This window comes from Mchenga conophoros, linkage group LG20, assembly GCF_057382185.1.
Source record: "Mchenga conophoros isolate Kocher_MC1m ecotype Shallow Benthic linkage group LG20, M_conophoros_male_GT1.1, whole genome shotgun sequence".
In the NCBI taxonomy this organism is placed as follows: domain Eukaryota; kingdom Metazoa; phylum Chordata; class Actinopteri; order Cichliformes; family Cichlidae; genus Mchenga; species Mchenga conophoros.
The window spans coordinates 5,584,908-5,604,003 of NC_140545.1; the positions used below are offsets into that span (position 1 = coordinate 5,584,908).

Here is a 19,096-nt window from a genome sequence, read left to right on the forward strand (position 1 = left end):
GTGTTTCTGTTCTGTGTCTTGTGTACTGTTTGTTTGTATATGTGTCTTTCTTGGTGCTGTTACACCCAAATTTCCCCTTGTGGGACAATTAAAGGATTATTCTACTGATTTTCTAGGTTAACCTCTACCTCTAAAACTGTGAACCGACTCAACATTGGGTATGAATCAGAATATGACTGCCTGTTCCGTCTCTGGTTCTCAGTGTACCTGTTCGGTGCAGTCATACTGCAGGCACTGCCTCATGTCCAGTTTACTGCCTCACACTGGACAGATGCACTGGGATGGTGGGACCATTAGGGGGCAGTATTGACACTTGCAATCCGTAGCAACCGTGCCACAGCATCTGCTGCATTGGGAGGCAATATACACCAATCATGTCTCAGCCAATATCTCTCTAAGGGATATTTGAATGCGAAGCACTTTGCAGTTTTCGAGCTAAGGTGACCACCATGAGTATACTAATCGGACATAAATACATTCCCCTTAGTCTGGTGTAAAATTCCACTAATTGCAGACAAGTTACAGTGGCCTGATGCTCTTTAGTGGCCAGTGGTATGCGAGGAGCCCCGGCCAAAGTATTGACACACTAGCTCATTACGGATGATCTGTGGTATGTAGGGAGAAACCTATCTTTTCTTCACTTCCCCTTCATATTGATCTCTTCACAGGGTCCTCTCCCTCTTATTATCTTAAAAGCATCTCTGCAACACTGGGCTCAATCAATATTTCACAGCAGCTTTCCCTGTCATTCTGTTGTTTTAGTGGAAGGTATCTGAAGTTCAGCAAATATATGCTCTAATAATCCAGAAGAAATTCGGCAGTACTCTTTGTGAAGGCTACAGTAAAAAAGCCATCTGCTTGATGTGTGCTGTAGACTGTGTATTTTTTTGATACAGCGTGACGTTAGTATTCAAAGCATTTCATATCTGTGAGGGCAGTCGTTATTACACAGTGTAAGAATACAATTAGTATATGCAGCAAAAAAACCAACAAAAAAACCCTTTAGATGTGTTCTTTAGCCACCGAAAAGGACATTACCGCTGACATTTACTTCCATTTATACGCTTTTTCATAATATTATGCATTTTATAGCTTTGACGGTGCCCCAAGGCACCACTCAAAGTCTTCCTGCAGTAAAACACACTAAAACTGCTGATGCTGTAAATGACAGCAGCACACATATAATTCAGAAAAAAAAATCCAAGACAGGAACCCTCAATGAATTGTTTTTATTAACTCCCTCATTTAGAAAACACAAATGCACCAAACGATATCATACATGCACAGCTTCAGCATATCAAGATCAGCTGATGACTTTTCAATGTGAAAACGCTGCTGCCACGATCTCACGGAGATCACCTCGACATGAACATTTTGAGGAGTCACGACAGAAAGGCCAAGCGTTGTAACCCAGAGCTGTAATCGTAAAGTCTGTCCGCACTTAGAAATCCAATGAAACTACTCGCACTTATTTTAGGATCAAATTAGCCTTTTCTGAAAACCGTAAAGCTGTATTGGTATAAAAAGACAAAAAGTACTCGTGAATAATACCACTCGTATTATCCACTGTGCACTGGCCGGCTACCTTGTAACAGGTAGGTGTTTGTGTCACTGCACCAAAAGGCTGTGTGTGATAGCAGCTGCTAGGAAATGTTACTCTCTGCTCATGTATTTTTCAGATTCAGGGCTTGACTGAGAATTACAATTGGAAGCAGCACTGTTTGGTTTCCCGGTTGGGGGAGGGCGGGGACGTTGCTAAAAAAGCCAAACGAAATACATACACTATGTACAGCATCATTTATGAAGGCAAGGGAGATCTCAGCGCACCAACTTTTGATTTAGAAATCTCTGGCTCTCAATTGTTCTCTTAAAAACAACACTTGACCTTTGTGCAGAATCTTTAGGGGGAAAAAACCCAATCAGTAACCATATCAAACATTAAAAAAAAGAAGAAGAAGATCAAAGTCAAACTCAAAACATCTCCACAGTACTGATACGTTACAAAACAGAGGTTGGCAATGCTTCTATGTACCCAAAGACACAAGTTCTTTTTTTTCCAGTTCATATAATCAATAAATTAGCCAGAATAATGCATTTCCTGTGTAAACATCTGTTAGTCTAACAATGTCATTCTGCGATGAAAGAATGTATACAGATTAACCACACGTAGAGCCACAAAAACAACGAAACACGATTCAAAGACAGCTTCAACACTCATCGGGGAAGTAAACCTTTACATTTAATGTGAGCTTTACCTGCCACATGCACCTGATGTGACCTTGGATTTGGGTCCCTTTCTGGTTTTTAAATCTTACTTAGTCCTTCGCTCCAGGAATCTGCGTTAAGTGGACAGACATTTCAACTCCTCCCTGAGTCAAACTCACTTTTTAAAAATCTCTACCTCCCACATTGACCTTGTTTTGCTCTCGTTCAATGTCCGCAATGCTTCAGTCGCACAAAGCTTTGAACCATAGCACAAGAAATGAGTTTAACCCCCCTCCTCCCTCCAAATAGATAAATGGTTGTCTGAAAGCACTTGTCCATGATGTGGCAGACTAAGGTAATAACCGTGCACAATCATGCTCGTACACATTTACGCACGCACCTTTCATCGTGTCATCTTGATGAGATTGTCCTGATTTAGTCTTCCCTAAATCCTGATATATTCGCCTTCTGTGAGTGTCATTAGTACCATTACTCCTATGCCCTTTCCCCACAGAAACCCCGCAGGGCTGCTCTAATTTATTAAGATGTTTTAATGTCTGCTAAATCTTGGCACACATCAGGCTTTCCGTTCATCAAGTCAGACTGTTAAATAGACCCCTGTGTCCTGCGCTGACACATTTCAGATCTATCCGCTTCTGCCATCTCAGAGCTATTGAAAGATGAAGTGAAGCAGGTCTGAATACCTGAGCTGCGGGGTTTCGCTGAAATACATAAATAAACAATGACAACACGGACCACATAAAAAAAAACAAACAACCAATACGACTGACAACAAAGAACAAATTCACAGAGTATTAAAAACACAGCTGACCACACATTTAGCCAAATAATGTCTAAGCTGGTGGCTAGATTTCAATTATCAGACTGGCACAATTGGCAGCGCTTTAAACCTCTCGTCCCGACGGCAATGGCTGTGAATATACGCTGACTGGCACTGGCTGTGTGGTCCCAGATGGATGTAGACTGGGGCTGCAACTGATGATTATTTTCGCTATTGATTAATCAGTTAGTTGTATTTCCCATTAATCACTCAGAAAACTGTGAACAATGTATATCCCTCTTACTCAGAGCTCGAGGCAACATCCAAAGATTGCTCATTTTGTTTGTTTCAAAGCTCAAACATATTGGATTTTCTTTTTCATGCCATACATTAAAGACATGAGAGTTCTGGATTGTGATTGGCCACTAGGTGTGTCTTCGTGTCTGGTAACCAGGCAGCTGCTTTATTTTAAATTAGCTCATCAGCATTAAACTGGTTTGACAAAATAAGCTTCACCTATGGAGCTTTCAGTCGACATGAGGAGAGAAATACAGCTGAAATCTTCCAAACAAGCAAAGAGACTCCTTAGTTCAGATTATTTGTGTCATTTCTTTAAACTGTATTGCCTTACCTATATAACTCTATCATAGAGATGCTATACCACCCTTGTGCGTGCATTCACAACAGAACCAGTGCCAGGCTCTGTTAGGAAAGAGCAAATTCAACCATGTCGGAAGCATAAGAATTTGTCTTTGACACCGCAGTGAGGTGTAAAATGCAATAATTGTCCAAGAGAGACTTTGAGTCTTTAACTGAAAGTACTGGTAATGTTTCAGAGTAAAAACCAGGTGTTTAACAAATAAAAAATGCGACAGAGAAGTTCAAACCCAGCTTACTTTCTCACCTCCACACGGCTGGCAAATCAGTGTGAAGTGGGTGTGAAGAGATTGTTGATATTGTCAGTTTAGTCAGATAGAGAAATTTGTTTGTTTCGACTATCTGACGTGCCCCATCTGATGAAGTAAACAAATAAGTAAGCTTTAGAGGTGCTGGCTGTGAATACTAGACAAAGTCAAGCTGACGGTTTGCTAAGCTATGCTTACGCACTGGTCCCATTGTCAATGTGCTAACATGAGAGTGGTATCAGTCTTCTCTTTTAACCAACCGTGGAAATATCAATTTGAATGTGACATTAGACTCAATGACATTTTGCTTTGCTCCGTGCTATCAAAGGTCAGTAACCAGCGGCCTGTACTACAAAGCAGGGGATTTCTATCCAGGTAACTTCAGGTTAACCCTGAGTTTTCTTTACTATGAAGGTGGTTCGCTTTTTATCGTCACAGTAACTCATGCTGTGAAGCTAAAGAAGCTTTTGTTCCATTTTAGCAACCAACAGGTATGAAGTCACCTCCTACTGATTGATCAATTCTCCAAAAACAGCATCATGATTCCTGAAACATCCCTCACATCTGTGGATAGCAGGAGGGTCTAAAGGGAAATCTTTGAATTTCCCTGATCAGCATCAGGAATAAATTGAACAACAATTTTATTGTTCTGAAAGCATTAATATGTAATCCTAAAATCCTAAAACAGAGGAGCTACTTGACTATTTTTTATATTTATTCTTAACTCTCAGACCGTTAAACACCACCAGCCCTGCAGCAGAAAGAATAAAACCTAAAACTGTCTTTTAAACATTAATTAAAGGGAATATTCGATTATAATCCATCAGATTCTCCTGTGTTTTAACGATAGAGCTGTGATATCGATAATTCAGTAAAGTTACACAGGGGGCATTTTTTCACTCCTGGCTTCAAACAGGCTAAACGCTCACGCTTTCATACAGCGCGTTTAATACTAAACGACTGTACAGCGCTTTTCCTCACGCTGCAGCAGCTGTGTTGGTTTCAGACTGTTTCATTTTTAACCTCTTCATTTTATCCCATTGCATAGTTTTATCTTCTTTTCTCTGTGATTGGTCAAATGTGCAGAACATTTTGCGAGAACGTGCCGGTCAAACCCTGGGTTGACTTATCAAGTTGATGACCAGCTTACCAAGCGTAAGGGTAGCTGAATTCTGATACTGGAGAAATACCCGGAGTATGCTGAACTCACTTTGTAGTACAGGGTCCAGGCAAAACCTTTAGCCTAGCGAGATAAAGGAAATACTGCATATTTCAAAAATTAATGTGAAAACAGGAAAGTGAGATTAGAAAATCGATACAAAAGTAACTAGATCACCCTCTAATTTTGATTTCATATAGTGGTTTGTTGGCAGATCATTGCAATCCCATTCAAAGTTGAATACTGTGGAGGGAAATATAATAAAAGGTACACCTTGCTGTGTTTTACATCTTAAACAACAAAGTCTCACATCTGAGAAGCTGAAGCCGGTGAACATTTGTCATTTTCCTTTGATAAATGACTTCAATGACTGCTGTTTAAGTTCGCTGAAGCACTGGTGCTGCAAAAAAACGGAATTACATTGGCAGTTACACACCTCTGCCGGTACTACTGTATACAAGCAAATGTAAAATTTGTGAACGCAGAGCAAAGTCAAATCCATCATTCGGCAGGCTATAACTATAACTAGCGTGAGGCATTAAAATTTTTAGGAGCTTTCATGGTACATTCAGCTCCGCACAATCAAAAGATAAAAGGTAAATGGAGGACAACGGCACTATGAGGTGTTTTATGAGTTTCATCTGGGACACAACCGACTTTTAAAGGATCACGTAAAGATGGAGATGGCTGCAGTATGTTCTGAAACGCTAAGTACCACTAACCAGTGTCTATAAGTGACGCCGATACAAGAATCTCCAAGGCACGGGCACAGGTGAATGAACATGTCTCTACTTTCTGATTTTGGAGAGGAGAACTGAAAACTCAGAAATACAAGGAAACAAACAAACAATCATAAACTTCTCTGCAGGGCTTTCTGCAAGGTTCACTGAGACCTTCGTGATAAGAAAAGTGAGGAATAAAATGTTGAGGAAAGCATGTAGCTATCTTAGCAATAACAACGAGAAGGCTGCAACTACTTTGGCACATGAATGGAAGTAAGGCATCTGTATCATTCTAGAGTCAAAAAAGAGTAGAAATGGAGCATTGTTCCCAACCAGCAAAAATGTCAAAACAGACTTATGTAAGAAAAAAAAAGCAAGCGTTTACTGTTAATTAAGTGTCTGACAGCACACTCTTCTCTTGTGCTGCTGCATACTTGCAAAATAACACTGGGAGAAAAATATGCGGTACCTTAAAAAAATGCAAGAAAAGAAAAAACCTTGACCACTTTCACAAATTAAAGAAAACAAAACAAAACAAGAGCCAATAGTGAATGCTGAAAAACAGAGCAGAGTCTGTTTGTGTCACAACGATGACCTGAATGAGGATATTGCGATGGTGAGGAACAGGGAGAGGGGGGAGATCTCCACACTCCAGGCTCTGGAGCCATGGGCGCTCATACCTGGGAAACAAGAAAAACAAGGTAAAAGCACCGTGGCTGACATCCGTCTGAAACACACATTTCTAACCCAAAGTTTCAATTCTCTGCTCTGTCAGCTGCTGAGAATAACACGCTTAGGTTGTCAAAACATAAAATATGCATGCTGACGTTTCATGGGGTTACTTAAAATGTGGTGCAAACTCATTTGTGTGCTGGCTTTTAAGTGCATGGGTAAAAAATGTATTAGAGGAAGTGAGTGTAAAGGACCCAGAACACTGATGCAGTTTGCTTCAATCGCTGCTTTCTCACTACATAATATACTTGATAAAAATGACTCTGCCAGACAGCGCGTTTCCTGCTCCTCCGGGAATGATGAGCCCATTTAACAAAAAAACCCATGTTGAATTCTACCTCTTTCTGTTTTCAGGGATACGACACAAAAGTTCAACAATGCAAAGTAGCATTTAGGGCAGGGGAATAGCCCCCGCTGGAGTCCCACAGGACACCAATAGCATCTAGCCAAAGCGAGTCTGTGACAGAGATGGATTGTGTTGCATATTTCAGCAAACTATAAGCGCAGAAGAGCGCAGGGGAGGTGGGATGGGGCCTTGACTAAGGGTGGGTCAGGGGAGGACAAAATGTCCCTGTCAGATTTACAGTGTTAAGTGACTTTATTTACAAAAATGGGCAAAAAAGAAAGAAAAAGGTCCCAGTGAATTCATATGTCAAATTTTGGCATTTGTCTATGTTCCTCTGGAGTATGAGAGCAGCATATTTTAAAGGGAAGGGCACGGGGAAAACTCAAATTATTCTTCCAGCCTTCCGTTTTTGACCATTTAACCACTGCAACTTCACAAAACATGAACACCGAGCTTACTTAGCTGGTGGATTCGTATGGGATCTGATGCCGGCCCTAATCCTCCTTCACTCAGTGTCTGCACAAAGATGATGTACTCCTCATCGTCCTCAGGGAGGGTCAGCTCTGCTGTTGCATTGACCGTTGTGAGTGTGATTACCTCTTTGTGTCGCTGCCTATGGTATGACAGCTGAAAGGGGAACACAAACAAGGTTGCAAATATGTTTTCTAACACCATAACAACTTCAAATGCATAAGCTTCGTGGTTACCTAGTGTACCAAGTAGAGCAGGGCGATATGGCCAAAAATATTTATCACGATATACATTTGAAAATTTGCGATAACGATATAACTGACGATATAATTGATGCGAGACAAAATACTCCACAACATTACTAGCGCAAAAAGACAACCTTCCATTAATTTTCACTTAAACAAGAAGCTGGTTTTTATGTACATTAAAGCTTTATAAAAATGTAACAGTGCAAATGCAAATTCCTTGCTGAAAGTTTAACCAAAAGGCATTTCCAGTAGAAATGGGCTGACATATCCTGAGCATAACCATATATAATATCCACTGAAGTTAAAAAGAGGTGCTTTGCAACATTAAACTGTAGTGTGCAGTACGTATTTTTTGGACCATAAGGCACATTGAGCTAAACAAAGCAGTTAGATAAATCAAACTTTATTAAACTCATTCTTCTTGCTTCCTCCACTTCTGTACCATTGATTCATTGATGTTGAATTCTCTGGCAGCTGCTCTATTCCCATGTTGTTGCAGTATATTAATGACTAGCCTTGTATTGTGGATGGATTATCTCAGTTGTTCTCCTGACTGACGTTTGGTCCGTTTACAGCATCCTGCCATGCGATTGCATTTGTCTCTAACCATGAGGAACCTTAGTGTTCATCCTCCAGCTTCACTGTTTATGTTATGCTAACATAGCTGTGTCGCTAGCGATCACGTAGCACATCATTATATACCAGCTAGCCCAACTTCAGTAACCCTACAAACGTCACTGCTGTTTAGTTTCCTGCCTTCATTTATGTTGGAAGTGATAGCAGAGCTGTACGTTTGAATTTTTTCAGAAATCTCTCAGTCAGAACGTGCTATATCATGCTTAGGTAACTAGCGAAACTAGCGAGCTAACTTCCGCTAGCTTCCTGCTAACTTCTAACTCCGTTAAATGTAATAAATTTTGTTTTCATGGATGCCTGGAAGTTAAACTGAATTGTTACACCTGGTAAAGCAGCAATGCTGATCGTTTTATTAAAGATGAAAGAATTTAGACAGTTAACTCTCAGTGATGCTGCAGTGTTTGTTTGACCTGAAGCATACGGAGTTTAGGACCCAGATTACTCCCAGATTTAAGAGCATCTTAGTCCGACAAATACAACAATAACGACGGCCACTTGCATGTTCTGCAAAAAAATGTGCTTTGTTGTGTATCTGACGGACAAACACCAAACCAGTTCCACATCACTGAAGTTGCACCATTTTTACAAACCAATTCTGGTTCATCTGTTTCACTCAACAATCGGCCATGTGCGTATGAAAACAAAGGCACTGCGCATGCGCGTTTTACTCATATTCTATCCCGATATTTCATTTTCCTATCGTTGCCTAACATTATACCGGTATTACCGTGAACGGTATAATATGGCCCAGCCCTAGTACCAAGTTCCCGTGAAAGCAACTGAGAAAGTAAAACTCACTTGATAGCCCAAAACTTCTGATTCTGATTCCATTGCCACCACAGGTTCCCAGTAAACAGACAGCTGAGAGCCCATTAGGTTCCATCCCACATTCATTGGCGGCTGGGAAGGTGCTGCGTGATATAAAAATTATTAACAATTTTATATCACTGCAGAAACATTAGTGTCACATTGGTGTATAATCCCAATTTCAAAAATTTGGGACACTGTGTAAAATATAAATAAAAACCAATAGTGTATTCACAATAAAACAAGGAAAACATAACAGATAATTAAACTGAGACATTTTAATATTTCATAAAATATAATAGCTCATTTTGAATTTGATGGCAACAACACATCACATCAAAGTTGGGAAAGTAAGTGATATTAAAAAGAAACTACTAAACAGGTTTATGAGCAACAGGTCAGTGACATGACCGGGTATAAAAGGAGCATTTTAAAGAGGCAGAGCTCCTCTAAAGTAAAGATGGACAGAGGTTCATTGATCTGGGAAAAAAGTGTGTCTGCAAATTGTGGAACAATTTCAGAATGATGTTTGTCAAATTGTTAGGACTTTGAAAATCTCATCATCTGCAGTACATGATGTCATGAAAGATTCGGGGAATCTGAAGAAATCTCTGTGCGCAAAGGATAAGGACAAAAATCAACGCTGCATGCACGTGATCTTCGTGCCCTCAGGCAACGCTGCACTAAAATCAGGCATGATTTAGTCATGGAAATCACAGCATGGGCTCAGGAACACTTCCAGAAATTGTCTGTGAGCACAGTTTGCTGTGCAGGTTAAAGCTTTATCGTGCAAAGAAGCTGTATGTGAACACGATCCAGAAGCATCTTCCCTGGAAAACTGTTCTGTGGTGAGACAAATTGAAACCCAAAAATCTTTCTGCAAAACACGGACACTACGTCCCCAGATTAAAAAGGAGAAGCATGATCAGTGATGGTATGGAGCTGTGTTTAGTGCCCATCTAGTACAACCGGAAATGAAATATGCGACAAACAAGACCCAGAAGTGTTGAGCACCACGAATCTTATATCAGACAAGAATAGGACAACATCAGTCCAGCAGCTTCTCTCCTCAGCTCCCAAAAAATTTATGGACTGCTGTTAAAAGAAGACTGGATGCTACACAGTAGTAAACATGGCCCTGTTACAACTTTTTTGAGACTTATTTCTGCTTCAAAATGAGCTAATATTTTTTCAGTTTAAACTTTTGAAATGACTTCTATGTTCTGCTTTGTACTAAATATGAGTTTATTGGAATTAGCTAACCATTGCATTCTGCTTTTATTTGCATTTTACACAGCACCCCAACTTGGTGAGATTGAACAAGAAAGATTTTATTTCACTTAAAGGATAACACAACTTTAAAAAGATTGAATTAAATACTATTATTATATGACACTAATCTTTGCCCAGTTTGGAAGTACAAATAAAGTGTGGATAAAAGCAGAATGGAACCCGTTCACTTTAAGGTGATTTGCTTTGCAGCTTCAAAATCATTTTGATGCTACACTGATCTGTTAAATGGCAGGTGGCATCTGTTTAATCCCCACTCCCCGACTACATTGCCCATTTTGGCAGTTAGTAAATTCAGTGAGAGGGTAACACCTCCTGGGAAATGCAAGTTGCCAAGGATAATAAAGGCAAAGCCCTGCAGATTGTGACTACTGAGGACACAAGGCCCTCGTCAGGGGACTGACAGATCAAGGTCCGGTTGCACAGAGTCAAGTGGAAGCAGTGTGCTTGGAAGCAGAAAAGATATAAGCGGGTCAGGCTGATGACTAAGCTAAAGGCTAACAAAACCATGTTGGCTATTCCTTCGGGGGGTTTTTGGAGGCAACTTTTGCTCACAGGGCATTAAATCAGACCTGCTTCAGCTCTTGTACAAAGCAAACTAATGGTGTATAAAACAGCTTTATTCGGGTTAAGCACGCTAATCTGCCTCCTGCTGCTGACTTGAAATTGTCGGCATTGAGATGAAGACTCTGTGTTTGTTACATGAACTGTTGCTAGTCTGTGTTCCAGCACGTCTCTAACCACTGCTCAACAAATCTTCATACTCCGCTTTAAATTGAAACTACTATGTCAAATGTGGTAAATGAGATGACTTAATGTTTTTGAATAATATGCGATCATTATGAACTTAATGTGTTTTTAAAGGTTCGCAACAGGGAAACGTTTGCTACTTCATCTCCTTTTAAGAAGACTTTGCAAGCATTTGGGAATAAAGGGAAGCGGCAGTCCTAAGAAAGATATATTTTTTATATTTTTTGCATTAAATAGAAATCAACTGCTCGACAGCTCTGCGCCTCGATTATTTGCTATGTGATAAAATATGCCATCAACCTGGGAGGCACCACATATTAAAATTAGTCTATGTGGCTAAATCTGGAATATTTACATGATGAATTTAAGTGCTCATAGAGAAGTACAAGCTACTCACGCTATGTACGTGGACATGCATTTTTTGCATGCAGTGAAGAACCATGTCTATTTTGAATGCAGTGATACCCGAGGGCCTGCAGAGCATGGTGCTATCCAAACTGGTTTTCAGCCCTCTTCCCCTGCACACAAAGATTTCTCTGGGTTCTCTTAATCTTTTAATATTTTGTCCTGTCGATGATAAAATCCCCAAAGGCTTTACAATTTTACACAGAGTGATAAAACCCTCCCTATCTTTACATCCTCTCTGGGACTTTCCTTTTATATTTTTTTGATCTAACTTTTTTGGCATGTGTTCCTGTGAAAAAGACCATATTTTTTCACAACAATACAATCTCTCAGATTTAGCCTATTATATTTGCATAGTTATCCTTTACATGCATTCTGTTTTTGTAACGCTGCACTGCATTACTGGACTTGGATGCAGACACGTTTCAACACATGCTAGATTTCCCCAGCGTTATTGGAAAAGCTAAGAATAGACTTCAATTAAACCACTAACTGTTTCCACCTCTGAATTCTAAGCAGTGTAGTCACAAAAATCAAACCCTTGAGCAGCAGTATTGTGTGCTGCAACTTACGTGGCTTTTTTGTGGTGACATTGATTGCAGGGAGGAATGGGCTAGTGCCTGCTGTATTGAAGGCGCTGACTGTTAGGAAATACTGTGTATTTCCTGCCAAGCCACTCACTGTGGCCGAGGTTTGGTTCCAAGGCACTCTAACTTTCCCCATGGTCTCTGGTTTAGTGTCATCTTCCCAGTAAGCCACCTATTTTCAGAAAGAGAGCACGTCATTCGGGATAGAAGGCTTTGGATTGGAGCAAAATGTGTACATCTATTCTTTATGTGCTTTCTAGCCCATGTGGCATAAAAGGATGCTTGCAAATACGCTACATTTGATGTCTTGAAAGAACTGTGGAATTTTAAATAAAAGGCTTTGATTGTATTCTCTGAAGAAAGATCACGGTTTTCTTTTACCTTTCCAGCTGGATATTTGATATCTCACATTACAAATCCTTACAGGTCCTAGAAATGGTTTAAAATGTACATACATTCGAACATAGATGAATGATTAGTCTCCTCGCTGATTAATTAACATATATTAATTGCCAAAAAATAATAAAAATATTCAGTGTAAAAGTGTTTTTCCAACAAACACTAGAAAGAGAAAAGCAGCAAATACTCCCAAGTGTGGAGCAGGGAACTATAAAGCCTCTGTACTTAATGACTGAAACTATTCATTGATATTAAATTGCCAATCAATTCTTTTGATTGTTGCTTGACTATCTAATTGTTTCAACAATACCTCATGGCTTTGTAATGTGGCAATATTTTTTTCTTTAATGGAAAGCTGCCTGATTAAAAATGGCTTTTAAACAGTTATGCTACAGATCGAGTGCCAGCAAAATGTATTTAAAATAAACGTAAGAGATTTTTGTTATTATCCAAACCATTAGCCTGGAAATAAATGATCCCAAATGAAATCCTTTTTAAGCAGTCATTCACTTTTCCGTCATCATTATTCAGTGTCTAATATCATAGAAGCAGCTCAGATATAAACAGCAACAAAACAAAAAAAAAGAGTAAAAAAAGAAATCTACTTTCACAGATGGAGTTATGGAAACAACTTTGACTTTATTGAGCAAAAGAATAACAACATCTTTCATTAAAGCCCTTTGATCATCCTGATTATTCCATCAGAGGTATGTGGACGAGGCAATCAGGGTGTCCTAGTTTTTAAAGGTAAGAAGGGATGAAATCAGCAGTTCCTGGTTTGAAGTGTAACAGTTTAATGTTTTACTCAGAGGAAAGTAAAAACACATCACATCTAGACCCGTGTTGCTGCTGTGCTGTGCTCCATGCATTTCCAGTGTAGCATTTCCCAGTGCCGTGACACAAGGCCCAATATTGCTATCATGATATCCCATGAATGACAGCAACATGAAAAGGCATGTGGCCAGGCAATTTTCTTTTGTTCTCTTGAAAACGCTCTGACATGTTTTCCTGTTGTGTTGCCACAAAGAGCTGTATAATTTTGGCAATAACAGTCGGCCAAGTGAAACAGCCATTTCCATGGCGACGCAGAGTTTGGAAGTGATGGTTTTGAGGTACAACAGGGGTTGATGGTGAGCATTTGAATCGTGTTGCTTGTGAGAATGGGTGTGTGATTTCTATTTCCATTTAAAAGAGTAAAATGTACCTCATAGCCCAGAACCCTTTCAGGGATGAAGGAGAGAGCCTGCCAATTCACCTCAATCTCAGAGGCTGAGACACTTCTGGCCCTAACTCCCGCTGGCTTCTCACTTGGCTCTGAAAACAGACAACGGGAGACTGAGCTGTGCCGCCGTCTTCCAAAAGCACAGAAACGAGCAGAACAAATCTCTTCAATTTTTACATTTATAACTGTGCGCATTCTTTTGATCTCTACTCAGATGAATCATCACACACAGGTGCTGCTGGTAAATTGACTAACACTACACTACACACAGAGACACCCCCCCCCCCACCCCACACCCTTCAGCATACTGAGAGGTAGCACAGATCTAAATGCCAACCAGTTTTTACTGTGGCGCAGCATTTTAATACAGCGGTGATATTTGAAGGCAATCTGCTGGTTCGTACATAAATGTGTTCCCATGATTTTGTACCTCGTCCATATAAAGATATTTCTGCAGATTTATTTTTCTGCGTGTGTTTTTATCTACCGAGCAGTTTTAATCCAATCCGATAAAAAAACAAAAAAATCTACTTTGGGGGCTTTGCTCAGATTCCACTCACGTCCACCCTTTTACCTGTCTCCGCAGAGTAGATGGTGACCACGGGACTGAAGGGACCCTGTCCTTTGCTGTTGTAAGTGCCAACCTTAACGTGAAACGGAGAGAAGGGCGCGATGCTGTCGTTGCGGTACACGTAGCGCGACGCGCCAGGGGCGGAGGTGGCCACGTGAGTCCAGCTAGCTTCTCCGAAGGCGCGGAAAGCGATGATGTAACCAAAGCTCTCACCATTCTGTAGTTCTTCGGGAACAGGCTGAGAGTGAAACACAAAACTATAGTGATATTAAAACATATACAAACCACTCACGTTCACACCACCGCCGGGCTCACGCAGTCACCACCGTCTCTCATAATGTCAAAAAAAGTGCATGACCCACAAATTGCTTTTGCAACCCACCTGATGAAATAAAAGGAGCAGTAAAAATGCCATTTTAAAAACCTGCGCTCATTACCGAGCATCCGTGCAGCTTTTAAAATGAAAAGTTATTCTGTATATAATGAAATGGGAAATCTCCAATGATGAGATAACACAGAAAGTAATGACTTGTACAATGCCAGCACTGTTATTCTTCCATTCGACTCCTTACTGCTATATTTGAGCATTGTAGATTAGTCTGAACAGTAATTCATCACAGATCCGAGACTCACAAATGAGAATATCTGTCAGATTTACTTCTCTGTTGTATACGCTGCTGCTGCCTTACATGCAAGCAATTTGAGAAATTACAGCAACGACAGACTCCCATTGACCCCAAATTTATGACACCCACAAGCAAAACAGAGCAGGTGCTTTGGTTTAGCGAGGAATATTTAGAACCTCGTTTAAGATGAAAACGACACTGACTCCGGGCACTTTGAATAACAGACTAGAGCATAAGACTGATGATTTACCTCCCACGTGATAACCAGTTCATATCTGCTTCCACCACCTCCACCCACATCACCTGGCACTGCATCTGGAACTACAAAACACAGACCATGATCACATTTCAGTATAAAAACACATATATATAAAGCCGCATAAAGGCAAGTTATAGCACAAAAAGGGAAATCAATACGCAGTACCTGCATCCTCTGTCCTGGTCTTCACGGACACTGGGCTGGGTTCTCCGACACCAACGCTGTTTTTTGCCAGTACCCGAAAGTCATATTCAACCCAGGCATTGAGGTCCACCACGGTGGCTGTCAGTGTGCTCCCATCGATTATCTCCGGGACTAAGAATAAAAGAAAACATTGCAGACGGAAGGTCTTTGCAAGAGCCTACATGTATACAAGTGAACAGCTACAACTAAAGCAAGAGAACAATTATGCACACATACACTGTTTAAGCAGCGTAGCCTGGTCAATAAAGTGTTGAATGCAAGCTGGTTTTGAGTCATGACTGTAGAAGGTGGCTGGAGGATAGCGGATTTCGGACAAAGGACAGTAAATGGTTTAACTGTCAGCCCTGCTGTGCACAGCGGCGTCTTCCTTGATAGTAACACTGAGGGATCCAATGAAATGCCAATAAAAAACCTACAGCCATTGGCTTGAAACGTGCAATGACATTTGTTCGCTACTTCGGTACAGCACAAACAGCTACAGTGAAAAAGCTGACTCGTTGTGGTGTTCTCAAATGTCCATCTATCCATTCATTCTCTTCGTCTTATCCTTGTCAGGGGTCTGGAGCCTATCTGAGCTACGCTAGGGCGAGAGGCGGGGTACATTCTGGACAGGTCGCCAGCCTGACGCAGCTTCTCAGCAAACAGCTGCCAATGTACACCTCCAGCACATACAGGCCAATGTTAGATATCATAAGTGATTTCTCAGTTGTGTTGATCTCCAGTGTTTTCTCTCCTTTCAGCTTTGCTTTGCTCTCAGCTAATTCCGGAGGGAAACATCTAAGCTTTTTAGATGTGATTTTTTTCCCCCACCGAATTAACCAAGCAGTTGTTTTTTTGTGAAATGCAGCCTTTACACCGTTTTTACTTAAAATACAGGACTGTTTTAGCCATAATGAGATTGGATAAAACCAATAACAGGGAAGCAAAACAGGTGCAGTCCAGAAAACCAGAACAAGCTCTGTAGTGCTCAGAAAGTTCTGTGATCAGCATTTGACTTTGTCAATTCATCATGCCCCTTTTTTGTTACAAACAGTTGCAGGATTGGTAAAAATTTGATTACAGGAATTTTACCGTGAAGCAACTCCTACTTTCTCATTTAGGTCAAACTTTTCTATATAAAATCTGTACAATATACTTTTAAGTTAAACTCAATTGTCTCAAAAAAAGCCTCACACATGCGACGATCCCCTATGAGCAAGCACTAGTTGACAGTGGGAAGGAAGAACTGCCTTTTAACAGGAAGAAACCTCCAGCCGACCCAGGCGCAGGAAGGGCCGGCCATCTGCCATGACTGGTAAAAATCTGCCTTTATGCTCACCCCAGCTGATTTATTGTTATTATAACTGTTATTATTTATACTGTTTATTATTATAAGCCTTACCCTTTTTAAGTAAACTAATAAAAACAACTGCAGTATATGCATTCAACCTTTTCTAGACACCTGGACCCAGATCATTAAGAATGCAGAAAAAGCCTGGTATTTGCCTTTTTCATATAAACTCACATTTATAAGAGACGAATAAAAAATGACAGCATGTGCACCTATGTTTAAGTTTTCCCACATAAGTACAATGTAAAATGTTTCATTTAATGGATTAATGAAATTTACTTGATTGCAATGCATTGAGTTTATACCTTAATGATTAATTACTTGAATGAATAAACCTTTCGTTTTGTGCATCTCAGTTGCATTTTAATCAAAATTATTGCTTCATGTCTACTGAGGGTGAAGAACATTTTTTGAGTGTTACATTTTGAAAACCTTAGGAAAAAGCTGCAGCTGTGCGTAATGACTGTCTGTCTTTCTCCAAACTCCTCTTGCCTCTGGTCCTTTTCTTTCTTTGTTTATTTTCTGCTAGGGTTCTTTTACTCTGAACTTAACAGAGTTGATAGCTTCAGTTCTTTTTTCCCATTCAGTGGGTTTGATTCTGTTTGTATTTCCAAAGCTGAGGGTACCAAATAAAACACATTCCCTTTTCTCCACTTCTCAGATGAGTGTCTCAGTTTCACATTCAGTGAAATTGCTTGTTTGCTGTTTTGTTTCTTTGCTATGTCCAATAACTTCTGGTGGAAATGGCAATTTTATATGCAAATGATGTTTTCATCCATTCATGGCTGTGGATGGGAGTAGAAATTAGGCTTGTGTAGATGCTTCAGGACCAAGCTGTGACAAAAACAGACTTGACTTGAAAAGATGAAAAGGACGCTGGTGTTGACTTAGCATGAGTACACAGAAGGTCATCGAAGTGGCTAAAATGAAAAAGTAATAATGAAAAAAAATATGGAGCCACCAAAACAAGCCTCATCTCTTTATATATTTCCTAAGTAGCCAGATTTTCTTGTCATTTTTAAAGTGGCCTTGAACAACAGTTCTCCACTGGACACTGACAGATTTTTCACTCTTTTTTAGTTCAGACCTTGCACCTGACCATATATATGTTTTTTTGTTTGTTAAGACACTTATCACTAGCATAAAAAGCCACCTAAATCAGGGGATGAACCAGTGTTCTACAGACAAATTGGAAATTTTTTATCGTTAGATAGTTTGTTACCAACAAACTGTCATAAGAACACATAAGTTGTTCTCATTTCTTTAGTTGAATCTCCAAAAAATGCCAAAGATAACAGTTTGACAGGCATCAAATCATATTTTTTGCAGCAACAAGGTGATTCCCAAAGTGCTATTAGCTGAAAACTTGACATATCTCAACGTGGTGTGCAATGTCCTTAAAAGGACAGGTGGAAGACAGAAGAAGTGACAGGCCTAAGAAACTATCTACAGCAGACGAACAGTATCTGAAAATCATGCCCTTAAGAAATAGGAAAAAAAATCCACCAGCTGATAGACCTGAGAGATGCATCCTGCCCTCAGCTGATCCATCTGATTAGTCCAGATGATTTTGTTTTGTACCAGTAAATAGTTGGTTTTCAAACACATGAAGGTCTCTGTGTGGTGTTTGAAAGTCTTATTTCTAGAGAAAGAACTAGTGACCTAAGTGACTGTGTGATAGTAATAGTATAATAGTAATTGTTTAAAATAATATTTGCAGGTATTTGATTCATTGAGATATTATTCTTATTGTATCTCTTATATTTCTACTGTTCAGCACTTTGGTCAGCCTTGTGTGTTTTTAAAGTGCTATATAAATAAACTATGATGATGATGATGATATCAGGTTGCAGCAAAGCTGGTGCCAATCCCTGCACAGATCACTGGTACATCAACAACAGTTCACACTCTTACGTGATCTAATACTTATTTGTCTTTCCTGAACAAGTTTGCTCCTAAACTTAACTCCATTCTTGGAGTGTGAATCTTAATCTGCATCTGCTCAGCTCTGTTGAGAATCATTAAAGCAGTGGTTGGGACTTCTAGTCAGTAAATCAATCAATCAGTTAAAACAGATTATTATGGACTTCAAAATCTTATATGGGTTTCTTATGTACCTATTTTCAGTGATATCAACTTTAACAGCAGGAAACTAACCAGGTATATAATTCTTCCTTTCTCTATATTTGACAACAGCATAATAAAACTGGAAATTTTGTTTTTGGTGTGCCACCCCAATATTTTTAATGGCTCCCATATGGCCACTCCTATGAAAAAAATCTGGAGGCGTCCCTACAGGTATTATTGAGACTCTGCAGGTCCAAATTTGACATTTTAGGTTCAAATTGTCATCGATGGGTAAGAAGGAGGTCAACAGTGAGTGTCTATAGCCATCTGCAAAACACAGCAGAGGCTCTGTCACGGTTTGGGGCTTTATTTTA

General features: G+C 39.9%; 1 protein-coding gene across 1 annotated transcript in view; it reads right to left on the reverse strand.

Annotated features, from left to right (window-relative positions):
• Window positions 1-1,212: 1,212 nt before the first annotated feature.
• The window catches only part of cntn3a.2 (contactin 3a, tandem duplicate 2), a 43,807-nt gene continuing 25,923 nt past the window's right edge, over window positions 1,213-19,096 (reverse strand). Inside the window, exons 16-23 of the mRNA XM_085259096.1 lie at window positions 15,287-15,436; window positions 15,113-15,183; window positions 14,240-14,474; window positions 13,648-13,757; window positions 12,030-12,216; window positions 9,004-9,116; window positions 7,309-7,477; window positions 1,213-6,452 (exon numbers count right to left, since the gene is read on the reverse strand). Of these exons, the coding sequence (XP_085115222.1) occupies window positions 6,355-6,452; window positions 7,309-7,477; window positions 9,004-9,116; window positions 12,030-12,216; window positions 13,648-13,757; window positions 14,240-14,474; window positions 15,113-15,183; window positions 15,287-15,436 (1,133 nt within the window). The 3' untranslated portion in view covers window positions 1,213-6,354. The remainder of the gene's footprint in view (window positions 6,453-7,308; window positions 7,478-9,003; window positions 9,117-12,029; window positions 12,217-13,647; window positions 13,758-14,239; window positions 14,475-15,112; window positions 15,184-15,286; window positions 15,437-19,096) is intronic.